This window comes from Myiozetetes cayanensis, unplaced genomic scaffold, assembly GCF_022539395.1.
Source record: "Myiozetetes cayanensis isolate MyiCay16 unplaced genomic scaffold, myiCay2020 scf22, whole genome shotgun sequence".
Taxonomy (NCBI): Eukaryota; Metazoa; Chordata; class Aves; order Passeriformes; family Tyrannidae; genus Myiozetetes; species Myiozetetes cayanensis.
In genome coordinates, this window is record NW_026087434.1 from 8,204,817 (window position 1) to 8,230,969 (window position 26,153).

Consider the following 26,153-nt stretch of genomic DNA (forward strand, 5'->3'; position numbering starts at 1 on the left):
CCAGTGAAGCAAGCAACGGGCCTGACAGGCATCTCCCACACACCTGAATCCAACAGGAGACTTCTGGGAGAGGCTGGTGCTCCTCGCTTCCCACTAGCATAAATCAGGAGCAATTCCCTGCAGTCCACAGAGATAAAGCAGGGAACTGAGAGGAACAACAATCCCATCGTGTGCAAGCAACCAGCACAACGTTCAGCTGCTCACAAAATAACCCAGAGTTGAGCTTTAGCAGTTCCCAGCACCAGCCCCTGCCTCACACTGTGTTGTTTCGAGGTGCTGGGTTGATCTCACCCTCCTTGAGTATCCCTGGGGAAAGGCAACCATCAAACCCCAAACAAGCTGGGTAACATCTCACTACTGCCAGCCTGAAATATCTCAGGTGCTGCTGTGTCTGATCCCACCATGCAGATTCGTTGGTTAATACGCCATCCAACCCAAATAAACTTTGGCTTCACTTAGGAATTGAGCTCCAAATCAAGGAGCTCTGCCATTTCCCTGGGCAGCCGACCCTCCCGCAGGAATTTAACCCTCCTGGGCCCACTCTCTTTCCCCAGACTCGATGGTTTTGCTCAGCCAGCGCCGAGAATTTGCACTTTTCCGGAGCAATATGAGGAGGAGTGGGATGGCTTTTCCTCTCACCGGTCCTGGGATGAAACAACCTGCCCGTCTCCCACCCTCAGCTGTCTCCCAGCCAGGCACAGGGGAACCGGTCTGAACGAGCCCTGGCTGTCAAAATGCTGCTGCTTTAAACAGGCTCTCCACTGGCTGCAGCCAGAGCCACGCTATGCAGAACGTCACCGAGGAACAGAAATAGCCGGCACGAGTGGAGGGAGGGGAATGTGAGTATTAAGAGCGCACAGATTTCAAACATACTTGGCTGGGCAGCACACGCTCCCTTCCTGCCGCTGCCTCTCCAGCTGCGCCGGAGCGCTGGGATCTCTCGCTGTCTGGCCAGGAAGAAGGATTCACTTCTTTCTTTTTTTTTTTTCCTTTTTCTTTCTTGAAGTTTCAGCTTTGCTACTACTAGATTGATTTTTTTTTTCCTTTTTTTTTTTTTCCTTCCTCGTAGGAAACTTCATCTGCTGGATTTGAAAGCAAGGTTTGAGCAGGAGGAATTAATTTCTGTTTAGAGCTGTAAATGTGCATGGTACTCCTGTGTGATGATATTGTAGAGGGAAAGGCAGGATTGGCTGGGAGAACTGCTTAGACCATAAGATGCTTGAATGGCTGCTTGGAATAACAGGCTCTCTATTGTGTGTGGATGTGTGTGAGTGTGTGTGTTTATGTACGAGTGCAGCAATGGCAGCAACTACGAAACAATGCAAGGCTTCCCCATTTGGCTGAATTTTCCTCCTCTAAAAGTGAGGACTTGCCTAGCAGTGGGCTCTGTCTGGAGAGGGGTGAAGTGTCTGAACTGAATTAGTGCTGTAGGAATTTTATGAATGAAGCAAAAGGCAGGTTCAGAGGCAGAGGAGCAGAGCAGGGAGATGCGGCGGGCTCAGCTCCCTCCGGCAGGAGCTGTCACACCAGGGAGCTGCACAGACAGGCACCAGCATGGCACAAATCTGCTGCAAGTGCCCAGAACACAGCAAGCAGACAGCACCTGAGCCATGGAAACATGCTTCTGAAAATTAGCTATCACCAATGCAGAGCTGAGAGCTGCCCGTGTGACCAGCTCCAGGCTCAGCTGGAGCATCCCATGCAGAGCCATTTGTTTCTGACCGAGTGTGCTGTTGATCTTGTGGCAGAGAGGCAGGAATAGCTCCCAGAGCATCCATCTCTCCATGCATGAGGCTTCTGCTGCCAGCACAGCTCGTACATGAATGTTGATAAAGTGAACGAGTCGCTGCATGGACAGACTGGCTACAGACCCCCAGCACCGAGCAGGAGGGGATTGCACAGCACAGCAGGGGAGGGACGAGGCAGATTTGGCTTTGCAAGGTCCAAGAAAGCTGAGATGCTGGTGAAGCTGCTGGGGACCAGCCCAGAAGAGCCCTGTCCTGAAGGAGCACTGACCACTGCAGAACCACTCTTCATCTCTCCCCCTTGGATGTCTGTACTCAAGGGACTGGGGTGGGAGATGATCTCTGTGTATTTCTCTTTTTATGCAGTGCTATCCCAATTGCTAAGTAAGGAAAAACCTCCATCTGTAGTGGGTTGTTCTTTTTTGTACAGTTTTTGCATGACATCTCTGTAGCTCCCGTCATCCTCAGCAGGTGGTAACAGGGAGAAGGTGAGGGCAAGTCAAAGAGGATGAAGATTGTCTATCCTCAAGTGCCACAGAAGTTAGGGTGACACAAGGGCAGCAGAGAAGGGCCTGGAACTGTAATCCTCCTACCAAGGAGCTGCTGGGGGGAAAGAGGCAAAGGAGTCAGAGCTGGAGTGGAGGCAAAGGGACACAAAACTCACTGGGAAAAGCTGCAAATTCCCAGGATAAAAGCAACCCAATCTGCCCAGTGGAATAAGGCAGAGGGAAGTCTTTGTATGTGGAGCCCTACAGGGACAAGGCAGTCCAGCACTCCTTCCTCAGCATTTTCTATTAAAAAGAGACAGTGTGAGCACCATAAAACACGCAGTGCAAACACACTTGTGTGTCCAGTGATGCTGAGGATGGCACAGGCTTTTGGTATGCCTTAAAATCTGGGCATTGTAGCTACTTCAGCATTTCTTTCAGGTAGGTTTGATGTCCCTTTGCCTACACCCAGAGCAGTGTGAAACCAAAGCAACTCCATCGTGATTTGTACAGTGTTGAGCTCAGTCTAACCAAGAGCTCCACGCACAAAGAGTGGCTGCCTGCCTGGCACGCTGCAGAGCAACCTCACCCCTCCCTGCTCAAGGCTGTTTAGGCAGGTTCACAAATGGGTCTCTCTGAAATAGATCTGTGACAGAGAGCATGAAAAACCCTGTGTTTACAGCTATATAAAACCCACAGTGAAACCTACACCTTGCTTTATAGGTAGAAAGTGCCTTTCTCTCCATCACTCAAACACCGTTTGAAGCCACAGGTCAGGACAGAGGAGGAGCTTCTCATTCAAGAGAAGTTGCTCTGTGAAAACGCTGCAGGGATGCTGGACAGGGCTTTGAGAGGATCACTAACACAAAACAGTCAATTGGACTGCGAATGGCAAATCCAAAGTGTGTTTTCCCTTTTTGGGGGGATCTTTCACTCCTCCAAAGTTAAAAATGTAGCAAAGAGGTTTAAGCAACCACGCTCTTGGGATTTCCTCCAATCCCAAACTGAATTTAAGGATTGCAGTAAGCAGTTCCACGATACACAACCTCTGAGATGTCACACCTATATATAGGAGATGTCACTCTTATAACGACAGGATAAGCCTTACACAAGTGGCCTCAATGACAAAGACCTTTGGTACAAGCAGGCAGTGCAGATACGTACTCAGGGGACAGGTACCTTCTAAGGGATCGTTTGTGTTGCTCTGGCAGATTTCTAATACGTTGGTTTTGATGTCTTTCCTCTAGAGGAGAATGCAGATTGTCCTCAGATGGGACCCCACTAAGAAATGGTTCACCATCTCCCAGCAGTTGTGTTTCTCGGAGCAAGAAGAACCCCTTCAGATCCCTGTAGCATGAGAAAAGCCTCTGGCTTTTAAACTCCAGGAGGATGTCTCTAACTGATGAGCTGGAGAGCCACTTTTCTGCCACCCCCTACATGGTGACAGACACAAGTGAGGACAGCCTGTTCCGAATCCGGTCCAACGCCTCCGGCAATGCCACCGGGGACGGGATGTCAGCCCCCGGTTCCACGGAGGACATGATTGCCATCTGCACCATTGGGACAATCCTCTCCCTCATGTGTGTGATTGGGGTGACAGGCAATGTCTACACCTTGCTGGTGATGTGCCACTACTTGCGGTCTTCTGCTTCCATGTACATTTACATCATCAACCTCGCGCTGGCGGATCTGCTCTACCTTCTCACCATCCCCTTCATCGTCGGGACCTACTTCATTCAGAAATGGTACTTTGGGGACATTGGCTGTCGCATCCTGTTCAGTCTGGACTTCCTCACCATGCATGCCAGCATCTTCACCCTCACAGTCATGAGCACAGAGCGCTACTTTGCTGTGCTGAAGCCCCTGGACACGGTGAAGAGGTCCAAGAGTTACCGCAAGGCCATTGCTGTTGTGATCTGGCTGGTGTCACTGCTGCTCACTCTCCCGATGCTCATCATGATCCAGCTGGTGCAAAGGGACAACAAAAGCATCTGCCTGCCCACCTGGAGCAAGCTGTCCTACAAGGTCTATCTCACCATCCTTTTTGGTACCAGCATCGTGGGCCCAGGGGTGATCATTGGCTACCTTTACATCCGACTGGCTAAGATTTACTGGGTGTCCCAAACAGCCTCCTTCAAACAGACCAAGAGGCTGCCCAACCAGAAGGTGCTCTATTTAATCTTCACCATAGTGCTGGTGTTCTGGGCTTGCTTCTTGCCCTTCTGGATATGGCAGCTCCTCTTCCAGTATTATGAATCCTTCCCTTTATCTCCCAAGGTGATGAAGAACATTAATTACTTGACAACCTGCCTGACCTACAGCAACAGCTGCATCAACCCCTTCCTCTACACCCTGCTCACCAAAAACTACCGGGAGTACCTGAAGAACAGGCAGCGGTCCCTCAGCAGCAACAGTGGGTACTTCCAGAGGAGGAATCGGTTTCAGAGGATTTCAGGGAGATCCCTGTCCACGAGCAGCCAGCACTGCACAGAGACATATGTCCTTGCTCACGCCCCTTTGGGAAACAGCAGTGCCTGAAGGTAAAGACCCATCTCCGAGAACAATCAGTATTGACTCCCACGTTGCTTTGATTTAAAGTGTACACTGCAAAGGTGAAGCCTTGGCAGAGCCATAACGTGCACACGTTTAGTCCAGAGGCTGTGCCGTACGTCTGTTCTCGTTTTCTCCAGTGCCACTGATTTGATGCCAGCAGCATTCAGCTGAACATCTATCTAAATAGCCTTTCACTTTTTATCTTTATATTTTATGGTGTGTCTCCTCAACTAGCCATCAGTAGTGAAAGCCTATAACAGGGCCATGATTTTTAATGGTATCAGCTGTCTCACAGCGTTTGAAATGATGTTATCCTATGAATGGCTGTAGTTTCCTCTTTTTTTCTTTTTTTCCTCTCTAGCAGTGATGCTAAATTTGTAGTTGTATGGGGACTGAAAACAATGAAATAAAGAGAAAACAGCTGATGTTTGTGACACACAATCCAGTTTGCTTTTGGATAGGACTGGACAAGGTGGATGAGGCATATCCAGGAGTGCTTTGTTCTGGTTTTGGTAATTTATTCTGCACTCCTGTGTATTCACTGGTGATTCTCCATTCATCCAGGTGTCTGCAGTGGAGTTACACCACAGTTCATGTAAGCAAGACAGGCTTTCTATGACAGTGCCACAGTCAGGGAACACTCAGCATCCCATAATACACTGACCCTAAACACATGAGCACCAGTGTGGGGCAGCACCATCTGCCCCAGACAAGGATATCCACCCTCTGACCTCCTCCAGGGAGGAGCTGGGAACGTCTGATGTTGTTACTCTCAGAGCATTCATTGACAAGTCACAACATCCAGCCTGAGGCACCAGACCTACATCCCCGAGTCCAGGAGGAAAGGACAGAGGGAGAGGAGGGAGGGTGAGGAGATGTGATCTCCAGTGGGCAAAGCTGTGCTTGCACTCATTGGAGTGCCTGATATTCTCAATTATAAAAGTGCTGGTTCCCTGTGAGTGAGACAACTTGTTCCCTTCACAGGAGATGATTTTGTTTGTCTGCTACAAAAAGCAAATGCCTACACCAAGAACACGTTGCCTGTCCTGGCCTGCACCGATGACAGAACATCATTAGTATAAATAGATCATCATGATGTCTGGCACGTCTCCAGTGAGTCTAAAAGTACCTCCTCTGGGATGCTGCCAGTGTCCATACAGGACTCCTGTGCTTACATCAGCCCTGCTACCTCATTAGCAAGGATGCAGCGCTGCAATGCCAACACAACTCTGACCAAGTCACAGAATTAGAAGTAAATTAGTGCTCAGCACTGAAGTCAGAACTGCAGCCTGGTGCCATTTGGCAGCGAGCTCTGTTTGCTAAGACCAAAACAGAAGTTAGGTTTTAACCATCTCTCCCCCTTTGGAACACTGAGCTGTTGCAGAAACTGGAAGACCCCTGCTTTGTTCCCAACCTCCTCCACTCACACCATCCACCATGGGCCTGTGGGTAGGGCACCTTACCTGCACCCTGCTTGTGTGCCAGCAAGTCCTGCTTCAGGATTAGCCCCTTCCTGATTTCAGAGGGGCAGAAAGACCATTATATTTGACTGTTTCCTGTGCTGACAGTACTTGTTAGTTTTCAGACTAGTTTCAGGCTTAGTTTCCTCAGGTTGGAGACGCATCAGTCAAGTAAAGCATCTTTTACCCCACTGTAAGGAAGAGGGAGCCCACGAACTGAGGTGAAAACGCTTGCTACAAAATCCTAAAGTCTGGAAAAGATCTCTAAGATCGAGTCCAACTGTGCCACATCCACACGTTTTGAAAACTTCCAGGGATGGTGATTCCACCACTGAAAGGGTCTGACCACCCTTTCAGTGAAAATTTTTTTTCTATTATCTAATCTAAATTCCTGAACCCATTTTCCACTTGTGTAGCCAGATGTTTATCATGAGTAAACTTTAGTCTCCTCTTTTTTAATTTAATTTAATTTTAATTACCAATTTATAAAAACAAAATTGGATACACAGCCTCAGCTCTGGGCTACACAGTCTTGTTTCTCATTTGAAGCTTGTGTCATCTCTCAGCAAGGGCTTGCAGTCAAATCAGCACAACAAAGCCAAAAGAAAGGGCACCCACGAGTCAGGCAATGGTTGTGAGTGATGTTTCCATCAACACAGGGTTATCTTCAAACAGTGAGATGTTTCATCCAAGTCTTTTCATTTCCACCCCAGGCTGGAGTTTTTTTTGCACCTTCAAACACTCTCATCCGTCACCACTGAGCTCAGACAGCAATAAGGGAACACCAGTCCAAGCCTGCAGGTGAAAGTGAGGCTCCCAAGCAGCACGAGCCCCAGTTCTGCATCCCAAACTAACTTTATGGGGCATCAGCCACACTCAGATACCAAACAGAGAGCTGTTCTCATCCTGAAACCAGCAGCAACTGAACCACGAGAGCCTGCTGAATATAAACAGGGACACAGAGCAGCCAGTGACAGATGAAGAAGGAACTCCAAGTCATAGATTAATTGTGTGTTTAATGATAGCTATAAAATTATTGTGCCCTATTTATTCCTCCTTGCAGAAACCTATCATCAGTCAAAGACCCAGGAGCAGGCTTTTGCATAAATAAAATTTGAAATTGGTGTGAAAGGGAATTGTGTGAACAGGTGGCCATGTGCTTGCCCACCTCAGACCTGCACCTTATCTCCCACTTCTTTCTTCTCTGTGGAATGAGACCAGGGGCTTTTTCATCACCCTGAACCTTTAAGTCCCCTGTCCCCAGGGTATTTGGTGCCCCAGACTGGAATCACCAGCTGAACTCCAGGTAACAGAAGTTAAAACACCTTTTTTTTTTTTTTGGCTAATTTAAGCCAGAGAACATTTAGCAATGCCTCAATACTCAAAGAAAATACAGCTGTAACTACACCAGGGTGTCCAAAAGAGGGCCAGGGCAAAGATTCTGGCCCCTGCAGTGCTCCTACCCTCTAGGAAAGGCCAGGTACCCACTCTGGTGGCTGAAACAGGCAGCAAACTACAGCTGGGGCCAGGCAATGTTTTCAGCTGGAAATTGGCTTTGCCAGAAAAGGATGATGTCTATGTTTACCCAAACTATTTGCAAATCCACTCAGGCATTTAAGAATCCTTCTGGAAATTCTCTTATTTTTTTTTTTTTCCAAATACTGAATTGCCTCATTTCAGCCTTTAGGAGGCAAAACAGCACAATTTGTCAAGTTTTAGTCATCGGTTTGCTTACACTTCATTTTAAAAAGCCTTTTTCCATTTTGTTCAAACCACAGCACTCTTAACAAAAGTCCTGTGGTCCAAGTAGCAAAGCAGAGAGCAGCTGGTGACCACACTGTGCCTCCCTCTGCCCAAACCCTGCCTGGACAGGGTGGGTGCCCACAGTGGGGAGTGGTGCAGCCCCCACCCCTGCCCAATTCCCATGTGCCAGGTCACAGCAATCACAGGCACAGACCTTTTCCTCCTCTCCTGCTGATGGAGTCTGATTTAAGCTGGTCAACAACCCCATGTCCAGTTTGAGCCCCCTCCTTGTTCCTGGTGAGTGCAGGGGCACAAGGGGAGGTGGGTGGGTTTGGGCCACCCCTTTTCTCTTGTGTGGGTCCCACCTTGCTCACTGGGAGACAACCAGTCCAGGAGCTCTTCAGCTGCCCCTAACCAGGGAGAAAAGCCTTGGCACATGATCCCAGAGAGGATCCAGGCAATAAATACATCAGCATGCACAGCTTTGGTTCACTTAGAGCTCCAGATGGGCAAGGCTGGCTGGATGAGGAGGTGGGATTTAAGGAGCACTTCAACTGGGCAGAAAGAGCAAAACTGGTTTAAGCCAGACCAGCCACTTCTCCTCCAAAAAATGAGACATTTTCCTCAGTTTATCACCTCTTCTACTACTGCAATACTCACAGACTGTCACATGCTATGACCAAAGCTCCTTCACTTCCCTCAGTGTGTGCTCCAAGCAGCTCTCAACCAAAAATGCTACAGGTTGGAAAACTGTGGGGTGAAAAGCCCCTAAACCCAACACGTGTGTGACTCCCACAGGGCTCCTCAAGCAGCTTTAATGCCAAACTGCAGCTGCTGGCTAAATGCTGTGAACGTGTTAAGAGAAAGTTTAGCTCAATTTTACTCTGCTTTCTAGGAACAAACAGCCCATCAACATCCTTAGAGATCAGGGAATCCAGCAGTCAAAAAGTCAGTGTTCTGTTTGCACACCGAAGTCTTGCAGCTAATTCCACTCTTCCCAAACGTTTATCACCTGTAAGCCATCTGTCTGCCAGGAAAGCACATGTGTTTTGCCAGAAGAGAAAGTGCAAATATCATAAATTTAGCTTCAAAGACCAAACCACTCAAGTGTGCATAATTTAAACTGTTATTAGGTTTAATTACGTGTCAAGTAGCTGCTGTTACTAGTTTAAAGCTGTCTATAAAGGTGATAATATAGCACAATAAGAGCAAATATAAGACAAAAATCAGTGAAATAACCTGCCTCTGTGATAGAATGAAACATCCACTGGCACAGGACCAGACAGGACAGGATTTACCACAGCAGCTCTGACTGGTACTACTGTCCCTGGCCAATTCTGGCATCACCCATTTCATAAACATCCTGGAACTCCCACAACAGAGTTAATTCTTTGGCACCAACTGCACTTCCAGCCACAAAACAACCAAGACCTGTTTGTTTGCCAAAGGCAGCACTAGGGGTGCACCCACCAGTGGACAGGTCCTCAAAATAAATTAATCCATGTGGAAAACAAAAGCAAATGCCAGGAGTGAAGTGTGAGGAAGGTGATTCTTTGAGCCCTATGGATGTGAGGATCAAGTATTACAACCAAGATTTCTAATTCTTAATCACTATGCCTCAAAAAGAAAACAAAATTTTGAAAAGGAGGGAGATTTCATCCATAGCCCAGTGGCAACAGGTACCCACATGCTTTGGGAACTCATCTAGCAACGCTCCTTCCAAGGTTTTCTTTTCCATATTGAATTTGGTGCCCGAATCCGAGCACACTGGGCAGCAGGAGTGCACTCTGGCATTTTTTGTGTTTGTGTTTATTTGAAACACTACAGGAAACATGGGCAGCCAGCCTCCTGCTGATTACTTGTTTAGTTTATGGCTTACTGCTCAAAGGAGAGTGTAACATAATTAATTCATTAACTGCAAGCATTCCACAAACAGAATTGCTGCATTCAAAACGTTTGTGTGGGTCGGTGAGTCACCACTTTTCTCTGATATCCTCAGAGGAAAATTTCTAATCTATATCCAGAACAGGGGCTGGAGAGACCTCGGCTCTGAGGCAGGAAAGCACAGGGTGCCATCAGCCCTGCAGGTGCTGGCCCAGCTGCCCTCCCAGCACCCCTTCTCTGGGGGGGTCAGAGGTTCACCACTCCAGCCAGTCCACCTGGGAGATGCTGGACCCAACTTCAAGTCCCTAAACAATAAAAATAGATTCATTTCCACTGGAGCCAATGCAGTTATACCAATTTACACTAAAAAAAAACCCCAAACTCAAAACCAGAACACCCCAAACATCTCTGACCTTTGACTCCAGAAAAGATGCATTTCAGCACGTTAACAACAGTCAAGATATCAAATGATCTCATAAATGATGAATTATTCCATTTACTAGGACTTGCAGCATTCAAACACGAGATCTACTCCACCATGCTAGAAACAGTGCAAAACAAGGGGACATGAGGTGGAACTTCCAAAGCTTTCCAAGTCCTTGGAGTATCAGAAAATGGTTCATTTCCTCTCTTTACAGGCAGCCTGTGCTGAACCTTCCTGTGCTGTTCCACCCTCTCCTCCAAGGCTGGCTTTCAGTACAGCAGCTTTGGCCATCTGGCTTAATTAGAACATCATCATGTCCCCAGCTTCTTTTTGATGGACCAAAATAGTAAAATCAGCTTCCCTTTTGGCATCAATCAGTGCTAACTGGTGGGTTGATTACAATTTACTTTAGCTAATTAAAGAATAAAACATCTTTGTAAGCTGCTAGGGCTTGATTTGCTTTCTGCTGTCTAAAACTTCTCACTCAGTTTGAAACCTGTGTCTGAAAAGATCTGCTGGGGCCAACCTGCAACAAACACCTAATGCTGCCTCACTTCTGCACTGCAGCACGGAAGGAGCTTTAGTTTGTGCTATCCTTGATTAGTGGATGAAGATGAAACTCAATAACCTCTAAAAGAAAGCAACAGGCACCAGAGCACCCTGCAGCAGGACCAGCCACGGGATTTTGGACACTCAGCGTTCATGCAGACACCACTGAAGTTGTTCTTTACAGTTGCCTTTGCCCAAGGAGGTTGGGCACATCTGTGCCCAGCTGGGACAGAGCTCCATCCCATCCATGCAGCTGCCACACTCAGGCTCCCTGTCCAGGTTAGAGGAAAAACTGACTGTAATACAGAAAGCAGATGGAACTCAATCTGAAAGCTCTTTCTCCCATTCTGCAGGAACACCAGAGTGGTAAAATCCCTGATTGAAAAGAGAAACTCAGGTTTGCAGTGCTTGAGAATTACCTTAGAGGTTTTAGGAGTCACAGATACCTGCTTTAAACATTTGCTTGGAGGAAAAAAGCCTCCTCAGAGGTGGGGAAAAGCAAAAGCCCAGCCTGCATCCCCACACCTGAAGAACAAAACACCCTTCCCAGGAACAGGAGGTGGACACTGTACCCTCCCCACACCAGGCAATCCTCATGTCCCCACAGAATGGCTGAAGCCAAAGAAAGCTTGGTGGAACTGGCTCTAACACATGTGAACTCAGGGCAGTCAATTCATTTTGCTGTGTTTGAGATTCTCATCACTGACTTGCCTTTTCTTGGGGTTTTTATTGGGGTTTTTTGGTTTGGTTTGTTTATTGGTTGTTTGTGTTCTTTGTTTTGTGGGGGGTTTTTGTTTGGTTGGTTTTAGTTTTGTGGAGTTTTTTTGTTTGGGTTTGGTTTTGGGTTTTTTTTTTTACAGTGAGTAATAAAGCAGCTTTTCTGCCCTGCTGTGAAAAGAATGGATATGTCTGGATATGTGCTTATGGAAGAGCTGCACTGGCATATCTAGAGCTTCCCTGACTGGTCAGGTAAATCCATCACTGACACATAAAAATGCTGCCTGAATGGATTAGCTATCAGTCTGCAGGCAAACAGCCTCATGTCAGATGAGCCCAGGATTAGTTAAATGCAGTTGTTCCTCCTTAGATAAGCAAGCCAAATTTTGAGCTTGGGGAGCTTGAGGTATCCACAGCACTACCCAGAGCTGCACTGACACCCACTGCAGCTGCCCACAGCCCATCTGAGCCAACGAGCTACACCTGAAAATTGGCTTTGAAGGGTTTAGAAACTGTAGAAAACAACCTTTCACCAGGCTTCTGTGTGTGTTACTTCCTGCTGTTGCTCAGCAAATGGCAGAATATCTGGGAACATCAGGGCAGGCAAAGCTCCTTGCACGCCTGGGAAACAGAGCAAGGAGAAGGTGAGCGTGGAGGAAAGGAGTTTGGCAGCTTTGGGTAACAGGCAGGGATGGAGAAGAGCTGTGGATATGTCCTCCTGTGGCTTAGCAAACTCTTCCAGAACAGCTCATATCTCAAATTGCTCTAGTCTCTGAACAGAGGGGACAGTGTGGCAGGGTGTCCCCTCTGGCTCTCCTGTGGGGAGCTGAGCTCCAGTCCCAGGTCTGGACCTTGAACAAATACTGCTGCATTCCTGTCAATAAAGGAAAGCTCACAACATTTGTTTTCCTCACTGAACTCCTCTAAGATCAATGCATGAAACAACAGTGCACTCTATACCTCTTGGATCTTCTCTTTAGCATAAATTAACACACAGCTCTATGTTTTCTTTATTTCTGAGCAAAATAACTTCCAAGAAGAGAGGGGACCTGCCAGGTTGGTTGGGAAAGGGAGCAAGAAACCTTGGGGTACGAGCAGGGAGACCTGAGAGCTCTGCCCAAGGCCACATGAGCCAAAATATATACCTGGCAAGGTGCCTGACAGCTTCATCCCCCAGAGATTCAGCATCTCCTTGCTGTGGCACCTGGGTGAGCCCGAGGAACAGCCTGCCCTCCTGGGAGGGGAGCTGAAATGGGAACATTTCTCAGCACGCTGCTGCTCCCAACAACACCGAGTTACCCTTGACACGTCTCCCCCCAAGCTGAAGGGATGTTTATAAGGCTGGGAGAGAAATAAACCCAAGCTGAATTAAATGGCAGACATTTCTTTGGAGTGAAGCTTGGCAGGGGATGCAGGACAGGATTGTTCTGGCGCCATACAAGGCAGCTCCACTCTTGTGGAGGTTTCTCTGTCTGCATTTTATTTAATTATGTACTTCCCGTGAATGTGGAGCTCTCGTTCAGGGCTCTGCAGAGCTCGCAGGTGAAAGGGATTCATGATGCCTAGTGATGAGGGAACCCAAAATTGTGTATGGACAGCAGAGTAACCACGGGGGAGAGCAGATGCAAATGAGTATGTGGTCATGTCAGCATGCAAGTGTTTGGAAGAGCAACTGGGCAGTCCTTGTGTGCAGGACAGAGGCAGATGAGTGGGCTGTTCAAGGCTGTGCACATGAGCAAAAGCACCACATTCTTCCTAACCTGCTTTGTTACCATTCCTTACAGATCAGCTGCAAAGATAACAGAGTTGTCTTTCAGTTCTGGAAAGAACAAGTGTATTCTTTGGGTAAAGGGTCATGGGAGACAATCAAGAGCCACTGGCACTGACTTCCATCCAAGGAATTTTCCAAGACTTCCCCAGGGATCTGTATCACATCTGCTTAGCATCATCCCCAGAGCCTCTAAGCACCTCCCGTGCCAAGGCAGCTCAGCCAAGCCAGGGGAACACAAGAGCCTGGTAATAACAGCACCTAAAAGCCCCACAGGGATGAACAATTTGCCCTTCACCATTCCTGTAACAGGAAGCTGTATTGGGCTACAGTGAATTTCTGTGTTCTCTGAGCCCACTTCATTGGAAGAACCTCACCAGCAGCAGCGTGTCAGGAGCACTGTCACAAGTGGCAAACCCAGCTCAAGGCACAGCACAGAGCAAGCAGGGGACAAGGGCCTGGCTCTGCACTCATCAGGTGGGGGAAGCAGCACTTGCAAGCACTTTACTACATCTGTAATGCACAAATGGATGCAAAGACTACCCAGATCCAGCGTGGCCCAGAAGCCCAGCCTCTTAACAGCCAAGCCAGAGACCTCATCCCAGCTCCAAGCAGGGACCTCAGTGTCTGTGCCCCCTACACCTGTAACTGCACCACATGCCTCTCCTCCATCCTGAGAGGGATTTGCCTCTCAGTAGCTCTGCAGCTCAATGCACTGAGGCCCTACAGCAAATTTGAAGCACTATAAACATGGGACCAGGTCAAAGGCTCCTGCAGCTGGGGAAGAGCAGCCTGCTGACCTTCCCTGCTCCTGTAGGACTGGGCACTCCTGCTGCCTCGAGCCCTTGCCCACGGTCTGCAGCACGTGGGTCCATCTCTCAGAGCCCCAGCTCACTGGGTGAAATGAATGCTGCCCATTCTGGCAGAGATACAGGCAAGGAAAACAAGGGACAGCACACAGAGGGAAACAAATCTTATTTTCCCCTTTTTTCCCCTCTCTTGACTACTAGTGTTTCCTGTTACAGTCCTCGTGGAATTCGATACATCAGAAATCAAAGATGATACCACAGAGAAACAGCAGGTGTGCATGGCTGAGAAAGCTTTCAAATAAGCACTTTAAAATCAATTATTAGAGAACAATGTTTTATCTGATGCTACTTAGATAATGGCATATTAACAGCTGCCAGGACTGACAGTGCCTTTTCTGCTCACACAGGCACAACAGAAATATGTGCTTTATCTCATAGCCATGCTGGGTGCAAAATGCATTTCTCTGAGGATTTTCATTCACCCTCAAAGCACTTTGAAAATGCTGAGATCTGTTTGTCCCTTTACACACCCAGCTCCTCCCTCAGCACTGCAGTTTGAGCAAAAATGCTGGGTACATCCTCAAGAGCTCCTTTTTTTGCAGTCTCACACACCTTCACTTATCTGCCTAATTCCCAGCCCCTTGCTCTTCTCATCAAACCAAAGTATTTACCTGCACAAGGCTGCCTCAAAAGATAGCAGACCTACCACGTGTTTAAGATGTGGAAGCACATTCCTAGTCTGAAAAAAATCCCTACTGTAGCAATTCAAAAACTGCTGGAGCTCAACCTCTGGTTTTACAAGCTATTAAATAACTCCAAGCTTTTTCAGCAGGGCCCACAGAAAAAAGAAGGGGATTGGTTTCCACTGCCCTGGGCAGCTGCATTTACCTGAAGAGTGGCCTTCAGAACTGTCACCTGTTAGCACTTTGAGGACACCTTCAACCTTCCCACAGAGCCAGGGCTCCTGCATCAGGCTCAGACACCCACCAGCAACCCTGGGCTAGACGGATGGGGAGTTGAGTCCTCTCTGCTGCCAGCAGGACCAGCTGGCTCCAGGACACTAGGATGGGAAAAGCATCCAGGTCCTGCCTTTTTGGAGGCCTGAATAACAAATTACCATTTCAGGGCATGGTGTCAGGAGACAGAAGGCAAACGCTTTGGCTGTTGGTGCCACGGCAGCGTTGACAACAGATGAAGTAGGCAGATGTTTAGAAATCAAGACCATAAACATCAGGCAAGAAAGGAATCTCCATCCTTCTCTAGAGGAATGGATTTTATCATCACTAATTGTTTAGCTAGGAGTCATCCTGGAACGTCACGTTTCATGGAAACATTACCTTGGCATCCAATAGAGGCCTTTTCAGAAGGGCTTGGTAGTGTAAACTTTCTCACAGATGGACACTTTTCTGCCATATGAAGTCACCAGGGTTTTTAATTTCTCTATCCAAGACAGAGCACGGACTGAAGTCCCTGTGGAGTGTGAGGAGGAGGGCTTGGCCCAGCAGTGAAACCCATACTCACACAGAGCCCACTCCAAAGAGGGCTCTTGGTTTCATCTCCCACAAGCAGCAAAGTTTATTAGTTTATTCCAGGTTTCTGGGGGTTTTTGTCTGTTTTTTTTTTTCCTTCTAAATGATCCTAAGTCTCCAAAGGGACTCTGCATTTCTGTTCCAATCAGCAGCAACACTAGTGGCTTTTGGACTGTGAAAAGCAGAGTGAAAAAGCAGACAGTGGTGGGAGAGACAACACACAGACATCCCAGTGCCAGCACTGATGTCACACTGAAGAGGCATTTGAAAGAATTTACTGTCTCGGTATCATTTGCTCCCAGAAGCAGCAGCTATCCAAAGAACTCCAGCATGATTTGCACTCAGGAGTTCTGATCTCTGTGTGCCCAAGTGGAACAAACTCTGGTTTGTATCTCACGTTGCAGGGACAGGATGGTTAAAGTCTCCTGGACTTTTGGTGTCCAGCTGTTTTATGGCAATTGAAAAACCATCCTTACTGGCTCAAATGTGGAAATCCCCCTCCCCAGGATGTGACCTGAATTGAGGGGCAGGACTTCATGGGGTGACACTGAGTGGGCCCCCCTGTGCCTCTGCAGAGGGTCAGGTCTGCTCAGGCTCCCTTCTTCCCCCCTTTGCAGTGACATGGTCTGCTGGCAGTGAGGTGCTGGCACATCTGAGCTCACCAGTGAAGGGCAGGGACGTGCTACAGGCTCAGCAGAAAGGAAAAATATCAGAAGGCAGAAGCAAGTGGCACTAGGAGATGCCGTGCCTACCTCCCCTTCCATCTGTCAGACCCCACACCAGCAGAATTAGGGATGTGCTGCAGAGATCAGGGATGGAGCCAGGGCCATTGTTACATCTGCCCTGAGCCCCCCCAGCCCCAGCCCATGCAGTGAGCAGTGCAGCTGGGCAGGAGCTGTCTCAGCAGAGAGTCCTGATGCTCCTGCTGTGGGAAGGGCTGGCTTCCAGCAGCAGGACCCTCAGCACGCTGAGGAGCAGAGCTGCAAAGTGCTGCTCACACTGGGTGGGCACACAGGCACCACGCTGCCCTTGCACAAGCTGCTGCCAGCACTCCTGGTGCCAGCAGGATGGCACACTGCAGAGCCTGGCATTGCTTTTCTCCACCACGAGAGCTGGTTTTAATTGATGAAGTGAGACCACTGGCAGGGCTGGGAATGCTGGGAGAAAGCATCCTGCAGGATAAGAGCACTCCTCCTCCTGCTACTCCACAGCTTTACTACGGCATAATCCTTGTTATTCTCAGCAGGCAAAACTCAGCCTGTGCTGACTGCAGGCAAGAGACAACTGAATCACATCCTGCAAATTAAACCTGGAACAAAGGGCTCTGTACCATTCTGCCTGTGACCTGGCCTGGGATTTCAGTAGGCACACACCTCATACCAAGTACACTAAAAGCATGTGCCACTGGTCTCCTGATCCAGTGCCACGGGTTGGGAATAGGTAAATGGCTAAAGTCATAATCTGAAAGGGAAGGCAGGAAAATCCTGTGGCCAGAACCAGAGTCATGAATGAGTGTTTGCTGGAGAAACCTCTGTCAGGAAGACCAGGATCCATATTCTGTGGCTGCCCCAGCCAAACCCAGACATCTGATCATCCAAAAGTAACTCCCTCTTTGCTTCACTTCATGTATGCAAAGGACTTGGAAAGCACACACTGCTTAACATGAACAAGAGCAGATAAAGAACGAGCTGAGACACCCACAGATACAGCCTGAAGCATCAGATGGGAGGAAGAAAGGTGCCATTGTCCAACAGGGCTGTGCCAGTGCTTCCAGCAGCACATCCATCATGAACACGTCATACCAGCTTTAAATACAAGAGACAGGCACACCCCCCCCCCAAGCTACAGTACATAAATACAACCAGTGGCATCTACATCCTTTTACCCAGTATTTATTAAAAATCAGCTTTTCCTTTGCTAGTCCCAGTTGAAACAGATCAAACAGCTGCACAGGAATGAGTAACTCTGGAGATGATCAAAACATAAAGAGAAATCATCACCAGTGTTTCTCACTATAGCCTCAGCTAGCTGTAGGATTCACTTCCCTTGGTTAGATGAAATTGTACCTTATCCTGAAGCACTAAAGCCACACTTTTCCCTTTCTAAATCAATTCATCTGCACTGTGAAACAAAAGTCAAAAAACTCATTAAACTACCAGCATAATGTATTTGCCCCACAACACTTTTTGCCCCTCAGTTAATGAGTGTGGGGAAGAAAAAAGGAACAAATATGGAGAGAGTTTGCAGACACCATTGTGGAGACAGCAATCACCTTCATGCTCTAGGCAACTGATGTATTAACAGTGGATTAGAAGTGACAAGTTCCAAGAATTGGTGCAGTGGAGACAGTCCTCATTTGCCACAATAAAACAGAGCAGGAAAGTATCTGTCATGATGCTATTAACTGGTTCCTGAACCCAGTAAAATTGTTCATCCTGTGATGTGGCTTTTTTGCATCCAGAAGAGATATGTGGGCATCAAAGCAGTGTAAAATAACTAATCAGAGAGTGCAAGGTGGCCAGAGCCATGTGTCAGAGTGAAGCCAACACAGTGATTTCTTTGGTCTATCTTCCTTCTTCTCCTTTCGTGATTTACAGAAGGCCCAGTTATCATTTACTCATCTGGATGGGATTTCAAGCAGGTATTTCTTCAGAGATCACTCTGATTTTTGCCGCTCAGTTTGGACTGGGCACCAGTATCAGATGGGATTTCTACAGGTCCCCAGCCAGATGAAACACCATCACAGACCTGGATTTCTGACGGAAATTTTCACACTTGCAAACTGACACCTTTGCTCCCTGCAAATAATCACTCACAGCAACTTTTCCCAAAGGCATTCCTATTGGTAAACACATTATTAAACAAGCTCAATTATTTGGGGATTTGACCACAAACAAGGTCACAAAAAAACCCCAGCAGAAGCAAATGCAACATTTAATTTGACAAATATTTACCAAAAAAACAGCACCCAGGCTCTGTGGCAGCCACCCCACAGAAATTACACTCCTTGCATCCATGTCTGATTTAGAAAGCCTGACTGAAAGGAAATCTTTTGGGGAAACTAAATTTACCTTGAGTAAAACCTAGCTTACTGCAACCAGCCCCCAAAAGCCCTGCCAAACTTCCCAAGCAGGGCTTAAAGACAAATTCTGCCAGCTGTAGGCTACAGAAGTGTGTGTTTAATAAACATTGACCCATCAGTGAGTCCCTGGCAGCAGCTTGAGGGGGAAAGCGTGGCAGGTTTTGAGAGGCACCGCTCTGAGGGAGCTCACAGATTTACTTGTCACGGATGACAGTGAGAAACCTCTCAAAGGGTACTCTGGGAAAATTGGTTTATATAATTACAGAGATTTATGTCTCTTACAGTTCCAGAAGGTTCACTGCTCTCCTGGAGCTCTCTGCACACAGGAGCCAACAGATGAGAAATGTAACATTATCTTTGGATGGAGACTGTGTGATCGATACCCACGAGGTAAATAAAGTGACCAGGTTCAGTGTTTGGTTAGGATGGAATAAAGCAATCCCTCCCTTGGAGGAGGCAGAGGTGGCAGAAGAGCCTCAGTACCTGTGAGCAGGAAAAGCCATCGGAGCTGGGAAGCTGTGACCACGTTTTGGGCAAGATAGAAGCAGCTGATTATCAAGGGCACTGAGACTGCCAAGACTTCTCATTAACAGTGCACATTTATGTGGTTAGTCTGCAATGATTTTCATGGCTGGAATGTATTAAAGACTGTGTGTTGAGGTCTCGTTCAGGAGTAGGGAGTCCAGAGTAAACGTCTCCAGCTCTAAACCACAGGAGTCCTTGCCACAGGCCTGAATTTCCCCAGTGTTGTGTAACATTAAATTCATCACTTAAATAGCACCTTTACTGAGATTTCAATGAACCAAATATAGGAAAAATAAATGTCAAAGCCCATCTATGTTTTTTGGTGTACACAGAGGGCAAAAATAATGACTCCATAGAGATATAAACCAAGGACTTTTAAAATCAGATCTGACATTGCCCTATCAGGCTTACAACAGGACATCGTGAGCCACCAGCTCCCCGAGTTTTCTATCAAGTCTCAGATGTAAAGTGGTTATTTTAAACACTCTGAAATCCCTGGACCATTGGAAATGCTCATCTTATTTTTTAAAATACATACTGCTCAGTTTCTAGCCCTCAGTTGTGCACAGTGTAGCTCACAGATGTGACAAAGACGCCAAAGAGAACTCCAGGTCCATTCTCTCATGCCGCTCTGTGATGCCTAAGCCAGTGCCCATCAGAATTGTGGCTCAGCTCAAGACTAATGCTCCTGCTCCCCAGCACCCACGGATTCACTGCCAGCCCTCAGCTCCTGACTCGGCACATTCATGCTGAGAAAGCCTTGCACCAAACACAAGGGCAGGATAAAAGAACACGGTAGTAAAAAAGAAAAAAGTAAAAAGGCCATTTGGGTTCTTCCTGATCCAGCATTTCCTCGGTCAGACAGCAAATGCCTGGAGAAAGGACCACCACAAAGAACTCAAATCAGAACCACGTGATGGGCGGCTCACGGGCTGCAGGGAATTTGAAAAGTTGGCTTTTGACTGCACTTACATGTGGAGTATAAATACAGGTACATAACTTGGAATGAATAACCCTTTGAATTTAATACCTGAGCTCCAGCCCAGGGCAGCAGCCCCTTCCCAGGACAGGAAGGCTTGCTCTGCTGCAGCCCTCTCTCCACAGGGCAGGGGACTGGAAAGGCTTCACGTCAGCACACTGCTGAGGTTTCCTCTAACTGGAAACCTTCCTTCTGTTATTCTGAACAGTCTGTCCACACTTCACAGCATAAACTGCTTTAGAAATCACAGCCCTGGAATGTAAACCCAGGCTGGGCTGGCTGCTCCTCGCAGCCTCCCTGCCAAGGGGTATCTGGTGTCAGCAACTGAAAGAGGGACAGAAGCGTAAAAAAGCAAACACCCTGCTCCAGCAGCCCCAGCAACCATCCAGGCTGCTAACCAGGACTGTTTGCTTTGTGCCACAAGAAAGGGGTGGACAGAACCCCATCGACAGCCAAAACAAGCATAACAACAAAACACGCCCTCCAGCATTTCTCTGTAATATACAATCACTCCCCTCAGGTTTCCACTCCACATCTGGATTTTGCCCCAAGACCAGAGAACTGAGCCTCTTGAAATGGCTTCTCAGTCTGCCAGCACTAAGGTGGAAAGCAAGCAAGGCTGTGTTGGGTGAGAAAGGCTCAGAACTGCCTCTCTGAGCGGGTTTGGCTCCCCAGGAGCCTCGAGCGTACCTGCCCCAGCCTCAGCAGCAGGAACAAGCAGGGTAAGTGTCAATCCATCCCAAACACAGCCAGTGCATGGGAATGCAGCCAAGTGAAGCAATCTGGTCCAAGGCCTGGCCTCCAGATGTTCCCAGATAAGATAAACAGCTCTGCACTGCGGCGATCAGATTTTCCCTCCCCTCTGCTAACTCTGAACTTATCAAGAGTTAAGAGGGCTGAAGTTCATGCACATTAATAGGGTTCAAAGGCAGTGATCTACCCCATATTAAGGCAAAAAACCCCAAAGCATAACCCAACTAGGTCATGCTAAAGGGTTGCATCCCTCAGCCCCTGTGATGGCCCCTGTTTTATCAACACACCAGCCAGAAAAGAGTTTTTGGCCCCAGATGACTTGCAATAATTATTTCTTGACAGCAGTACTTAAGGACATACCTTTTCTATTGCTCCCTGTATTTTTAATGTTAAACTCTCTACTGGCATTTTTTAAACCAACAGAGGGTTTACAGGGCAAAAGCTAAATACATTAAAAAGGTTTCATCACACCAAATTACATCCTAAGCACTAAAGAGAACAAATGAGAGACTGGGTGAAGGCAGATGCCAGAGTGATAAAGCTAATACTGGAACTCTCTATCTCCACAGAAAAATGACCGAGTAGCTGCTCATTTAATGTGTAGCAATTAAAGGCTAATTTACACAGTGCCACTTAGTGACAAGTATAATTATGTTCTACTCAGGGTACATATCAGATAATAATTGCCTCCAGCTGAGCTGGAGGTTATAACACACTAAAAGGGACTTTAATGATAGGACCAAACATGGATTTCAGCTGGAAAGTTTATGACTGACCAGAAGATCACGGGAGTTGCTCACAGCTTTTTTTAGGAAAACTGCAGTAGGAGACTGATCTCCTCTATATAAATAATTGCAATGATCTGTGTGCAGATTTATAATAAAGATAAGAAGGAACCAAAGAAATTAGGAGATTTCTAGGACAGATCATACAGGAATTGATTCAATTTGCAGAGTTCTGGTGCATAAAGCTTTAAAAAAAAACCAAACAAAAAAACCACACAAACAAACCAACAAAAAACCCACAAAAAACAAAACAAACAAACAAACAAAACACACACAAGAAAAAACCTCTACAGTGTCTTATCTGGCTATTACCACTCCAAAAGACATCAGCTACTACTCCCAGGATGCTGCTGGAATTAACTTTTAATATGCCTCATAGAAATACAGCCCCAGAGCACAGAAACCAGGCCCACAGCCTGGTTTGTAACACTTACATAAACAACAAAACCTCATGGTAAGCTGTGGGCAGACTTGAGCTCTTCCACAGAGCAGAAATGCTCAGCTACACCCTCTGAAAGGGACCTTCAGCAGCCATGGCTCTGAATGTTCCTCCAAACCTTCTCAACAAGAAGCAGGAATTACAAATCATACTTGGTAATAAAGCCATCACCATGGCTTTTGAGCACTTACTCAGTGCTTCTCTCCCCTGACTCCATGGGTCTTCCCAGCCCTCAGCTGAGAAGAGCAGAGGGAAAGGGCATGGCATGAGGTGTGGGAGCAGCAGATGTGATTGTAGGGGCATCATCAACAGAAGGTTGCTGTTCAGTTGGGTTTCAGAAGGTTTGTGGGACACTGGCTGGTGCCCTAACAACACAGCTTAAAGCTAAGTAGGACCTAGGCCACACATAGAGATTTGGGAGTTAAAAGAAATGCCAGTAGTGTTTCCAAAGGGAATAAAGCCAAAGCCTTCCCCCTGAACCTACAGCTGACCTCATTTACCATCAACACATAACATGCAGAGACATGAATATTCATGGTGAACCCGAAGCCAGCTGAAGTTCTGTGCAGAGCCTGAACTGCGATGCTGGGACACTTGAATTCACAGAGGTACAAGAGTCCATCCAGCTGTGCAAGCCAGGGTGAGCACAAGCTCCTCCCAGAGCAGTACTCAGAATTTCAAACTCATGGCTCAGGCTCACCCTCCGCAGATCCTCAGCCCCTCCACACCAAGAATCCAGCCAACCTGCTCATCTGTAAGCACACAGATACTAAATTCCTATGATTTAGGGTGTACTTCAATTGGCACTGAGCAGCGAGTAGCACAAAAATAAAGCAGGACAACAGCACAGGTCATAAAAACTGAGCTGGGGAACATTTTGTGCAGTAAACTAACAACCAGCCTTGTGGCTTCTCGTAGATTTTATCAGCCTCTTCAGGGGAACAGCAGTAGTACTACAGCTCTGATTAACTGCCATGACGTGACTGAAATGTGCAGTGTAAAAATGCAGAGTGGGATGTCAACTCAATGGAACAATCAAAGTCAGTTTAAATGAAAGCTCGAGGCATCTTCTCACACTTACTTATCTTCCTCCTCCTCCCATGCGATAATGACAGATGGCATGACTCAGCTTTCACCTCCCCTGGTAGTTCTGGTTTCTAACCAGAAAAGGAGTCTCATACAAATTTATTAAGCAGGTGAGGTGGCTCAAGAGTTTACTGAGCAGTTAAGACCCACTCCTGACTCACTGTGCCCCTCTGTCACAAGCCACACCGTGGAGGAGAATCAACTCAGCGTGACCTGGGGCTGTAACTCCTCACCACTGCCCACAGGAGCAGGGTCCCTGTCCAGGACTGGCACTCTCCCAGCTCTCACCTCGCTGGCTGATAGCTCCATCTCACTCTGCAGGCAGGACCTGCCTAAGCCAGACCAGTCAGAACTTCTGGCTCATCCCCTGGTCCTCCAGAGCACCTGGATGTCACAACAATCCCTGGGGAAATTCCCTAAGGATACAGTGGGTACTGTACCAAGATGTGAGGCTTCACCTGGCACTTGAGCCTCTCTTGTCCTTGCATGTCAAGTCTGCTACGGTTCTGCTGGGGTGAGGGATTCCTCTGTGATGATCAACATGGTTTTGGGAGGAGTCCAGTGACTATCATTAGACCACAACTGGCTTAGCAAGGCTGGATATAATGTCCTGTGACCCTCTGTACGCTGCTCCCACTGTAAAAATAACTTCATGTGGGATCACGCTTCCAGGAAGGAGCACTGGTAACACACACAGCTCACACAGTCCTGTCCCCAAGCTCCGAGGGGATGAACATCCTATTCTTGCTGTTCACCATCCTGTCTGCCATCCCTGCTTCCCTCCCCCACTGGATTCTCTCTCAGCCATTGGCTCAAAGCAGGATTCCCAGGAGGGGTAACAAGGCTTCCCAGGCTATCTCTGGCTGGTCTCTCCTTCCACTCCTCCCCTGACACCACCACAACAGCCTTCCCTCAGCCTCGTGTCCCCAGCCAAGCTCTCCAGCACACACCATCTCAGCTTTTATGCCAATTCTTGCCTGATCTGGGAGTTAGCAGCAGCGAGTGCAGGCTCTGGGATGGGTGTGTTGGCTCATACAGACACATCCAGACAAAGCACCTTGTTAACTGTGTTGATAATGTACTAAAAGTCCTCCTCTCTCCACAGAGCGTTGGTAATTAACGCCTCGCACTTCCCAAGCTTCACAGAAAGCATTTCTAATTAACCTCTTCTTTTTTCCTGTTGTATGATGCAAAAACCAACTGTTATTCTAGCAGGAGCCCAGGAATACCTATTAAGCCGTCTCAGTCAAATCAGGGCAGGAGCAATTTAAGAGACAATTACAGGCAGGAGATGTGAACTCAATCCTCCTTTACTTCAGACACAGCACTGAAGAATAAAATGCCTCAAGTCCCAGGCACTATGCCAAGGGTAAGCAGCACGTGAAAACTTCTCCAGCCCACAGCACAACTCAGAAGGCCTTGAATTGGAGATGATAGAGCAAAACTACTAAACAAAATTCCAATTATCTAGGAATGATTGCTCTTATAATTGTTTGTTTGGTTTTTTTTTTCAAGGTTTACAGTGAAAGCCTCAAGTTCTTCACGCTTTATTCTCACTAACTAAAATCTTTATTTGTTCTCCCTCGAACATCCATCTGGCATTTAGGAACACCTAATGAGCTGAGGCAGAATGGCTGAGTGTGCTGAGCACCATCTCAGGTCAATGGGAAGCACAAGGAGGCTGCTGATGGAAGGCAGCACTCAGGATTCAGCAGGGTCTGTTGGGGCTGGAGAAAGTGCCAGCCTGCAAAAGTTTTGTCTGTCTGTAAACTTTGTGCTACCCACTACAAGCTCTGAGGAGGAACTTGTGTGACCTGCAGGATGCACACAAATCCCTTCTCTTTGAGTGGATGTGGCAATGAAGCTATTCCCACACCCAGCAAACACAGGAGGCAGGAGGATGTGCCGGAGCAGAGATCTGCAGCAGGCAAGAAAACACACAGTACCCTCAGATAAAGTACAAAATAGGAATATATACCAGCAGTGGTTAGCAGCAGTATCAATAGTGGCTGAAAGTCATGTAGAGAAACCCCCAGAGCAAACCAATACAGTCAGCCAGTAAAAGCACTAACATTTGAGATCAAAAAAGAGCCAGCATGCTCAGCAAACATCACACCACCAGCTGCAGGGCATTTTATCTCAACCCTTGTTCCAACTGTATTTTAAAAAATATATATTTTTTAGTAATTCTGCTTCTTTAAGTTTCTGCAAAATAGTATGTTTGTTCTCAAGGTAAACTGTCAGGCCAACACCATTCCACAAACCAGGGTAAAGCTTGATATTGCTCCAGAAAGCAAGAGGTCACGCTCATGGCTTGCTGTGCTCATTGCTGGTGTTTGCTGATGCTTCCACAGTCTTAGAGTATGAAGAGATCCAGCAGCTCCTTGAGTCATACATATTGTCTTTTTTTATGTCTTATAAATGGGGAATGTTTTATTCAAAAGCAATTTGGGAGTTAAAGAAAATATGGCCCTGGTATTGAAGTTGTTCATCACACAGCACACAGTGAAAGGTGCAGTGAAGGAAACGCAGAAAATCATCAGAAAAAGTGAGGCTGCATTGGCTGGCACAGGATGGGGTTTGTCCTCCTGTGCCACAGGTTTTCTTGGCCATTCCTCAGAGCCTTCGTCCCTCTCTCAAAACAGGCCATGCTTTGCATATTCCAGGGAAGAAAACAAATCCAAACACCTGAAAACAAGAGCGGCGGCACAAAGAACAATAAAGCCACCCGAAATATTTCCCCAGATGAGAACCACAGTCCACTCCTGACACTGGAGACATCCCCAGATGACAGCCAGAGCACCTGAGAAAAACCACACTACAGGAGGGCTCTGC

General features: G+C 47.4%; 1 protein-coding gene across 2 annotated transcripts; it reads left to right on the forward strand.

Annotated features, from left to right (window-relative positions):
* The first annotated feature begins 799 nt into the window (after positions 1 to 799).
* On the forward strand, positions 800 to 5,209 carry LOC126641959 (urotensin-2 receptor-like). 2 transcript variants are annotated; one of them, XM_050319152.1, is made up of 3 exons: positions 1,042 to 1,099; positions 3,481 to 4,399; positions 4,511 to 5,209. In XM_050319152.1, exons 2-3 carry the CDS (start codon positions 3,623 to 3,625, stop codon positions 4,769 to 4,771), a joined length of 1,038 nt encoding a protein of 345 aa, XP_050175109.1. In that variant the 5' UTR covers positions 1,042 to 1,099; positions 3,481 to 3,622; the 3' UTR covers positions 4,772 to 5,209. The 2 variants fall into 2 exon arrangements, with proteins under 2 accessions (XP_050175108.1, XP_050175109.1); XM_050319151.1 differs by having other exon boundaries at positions 800 to 1,099; positions 3,481 to 5,209.
* Positions 5,210 to 26,153: the final 20,944 nt, after the last annotated feature.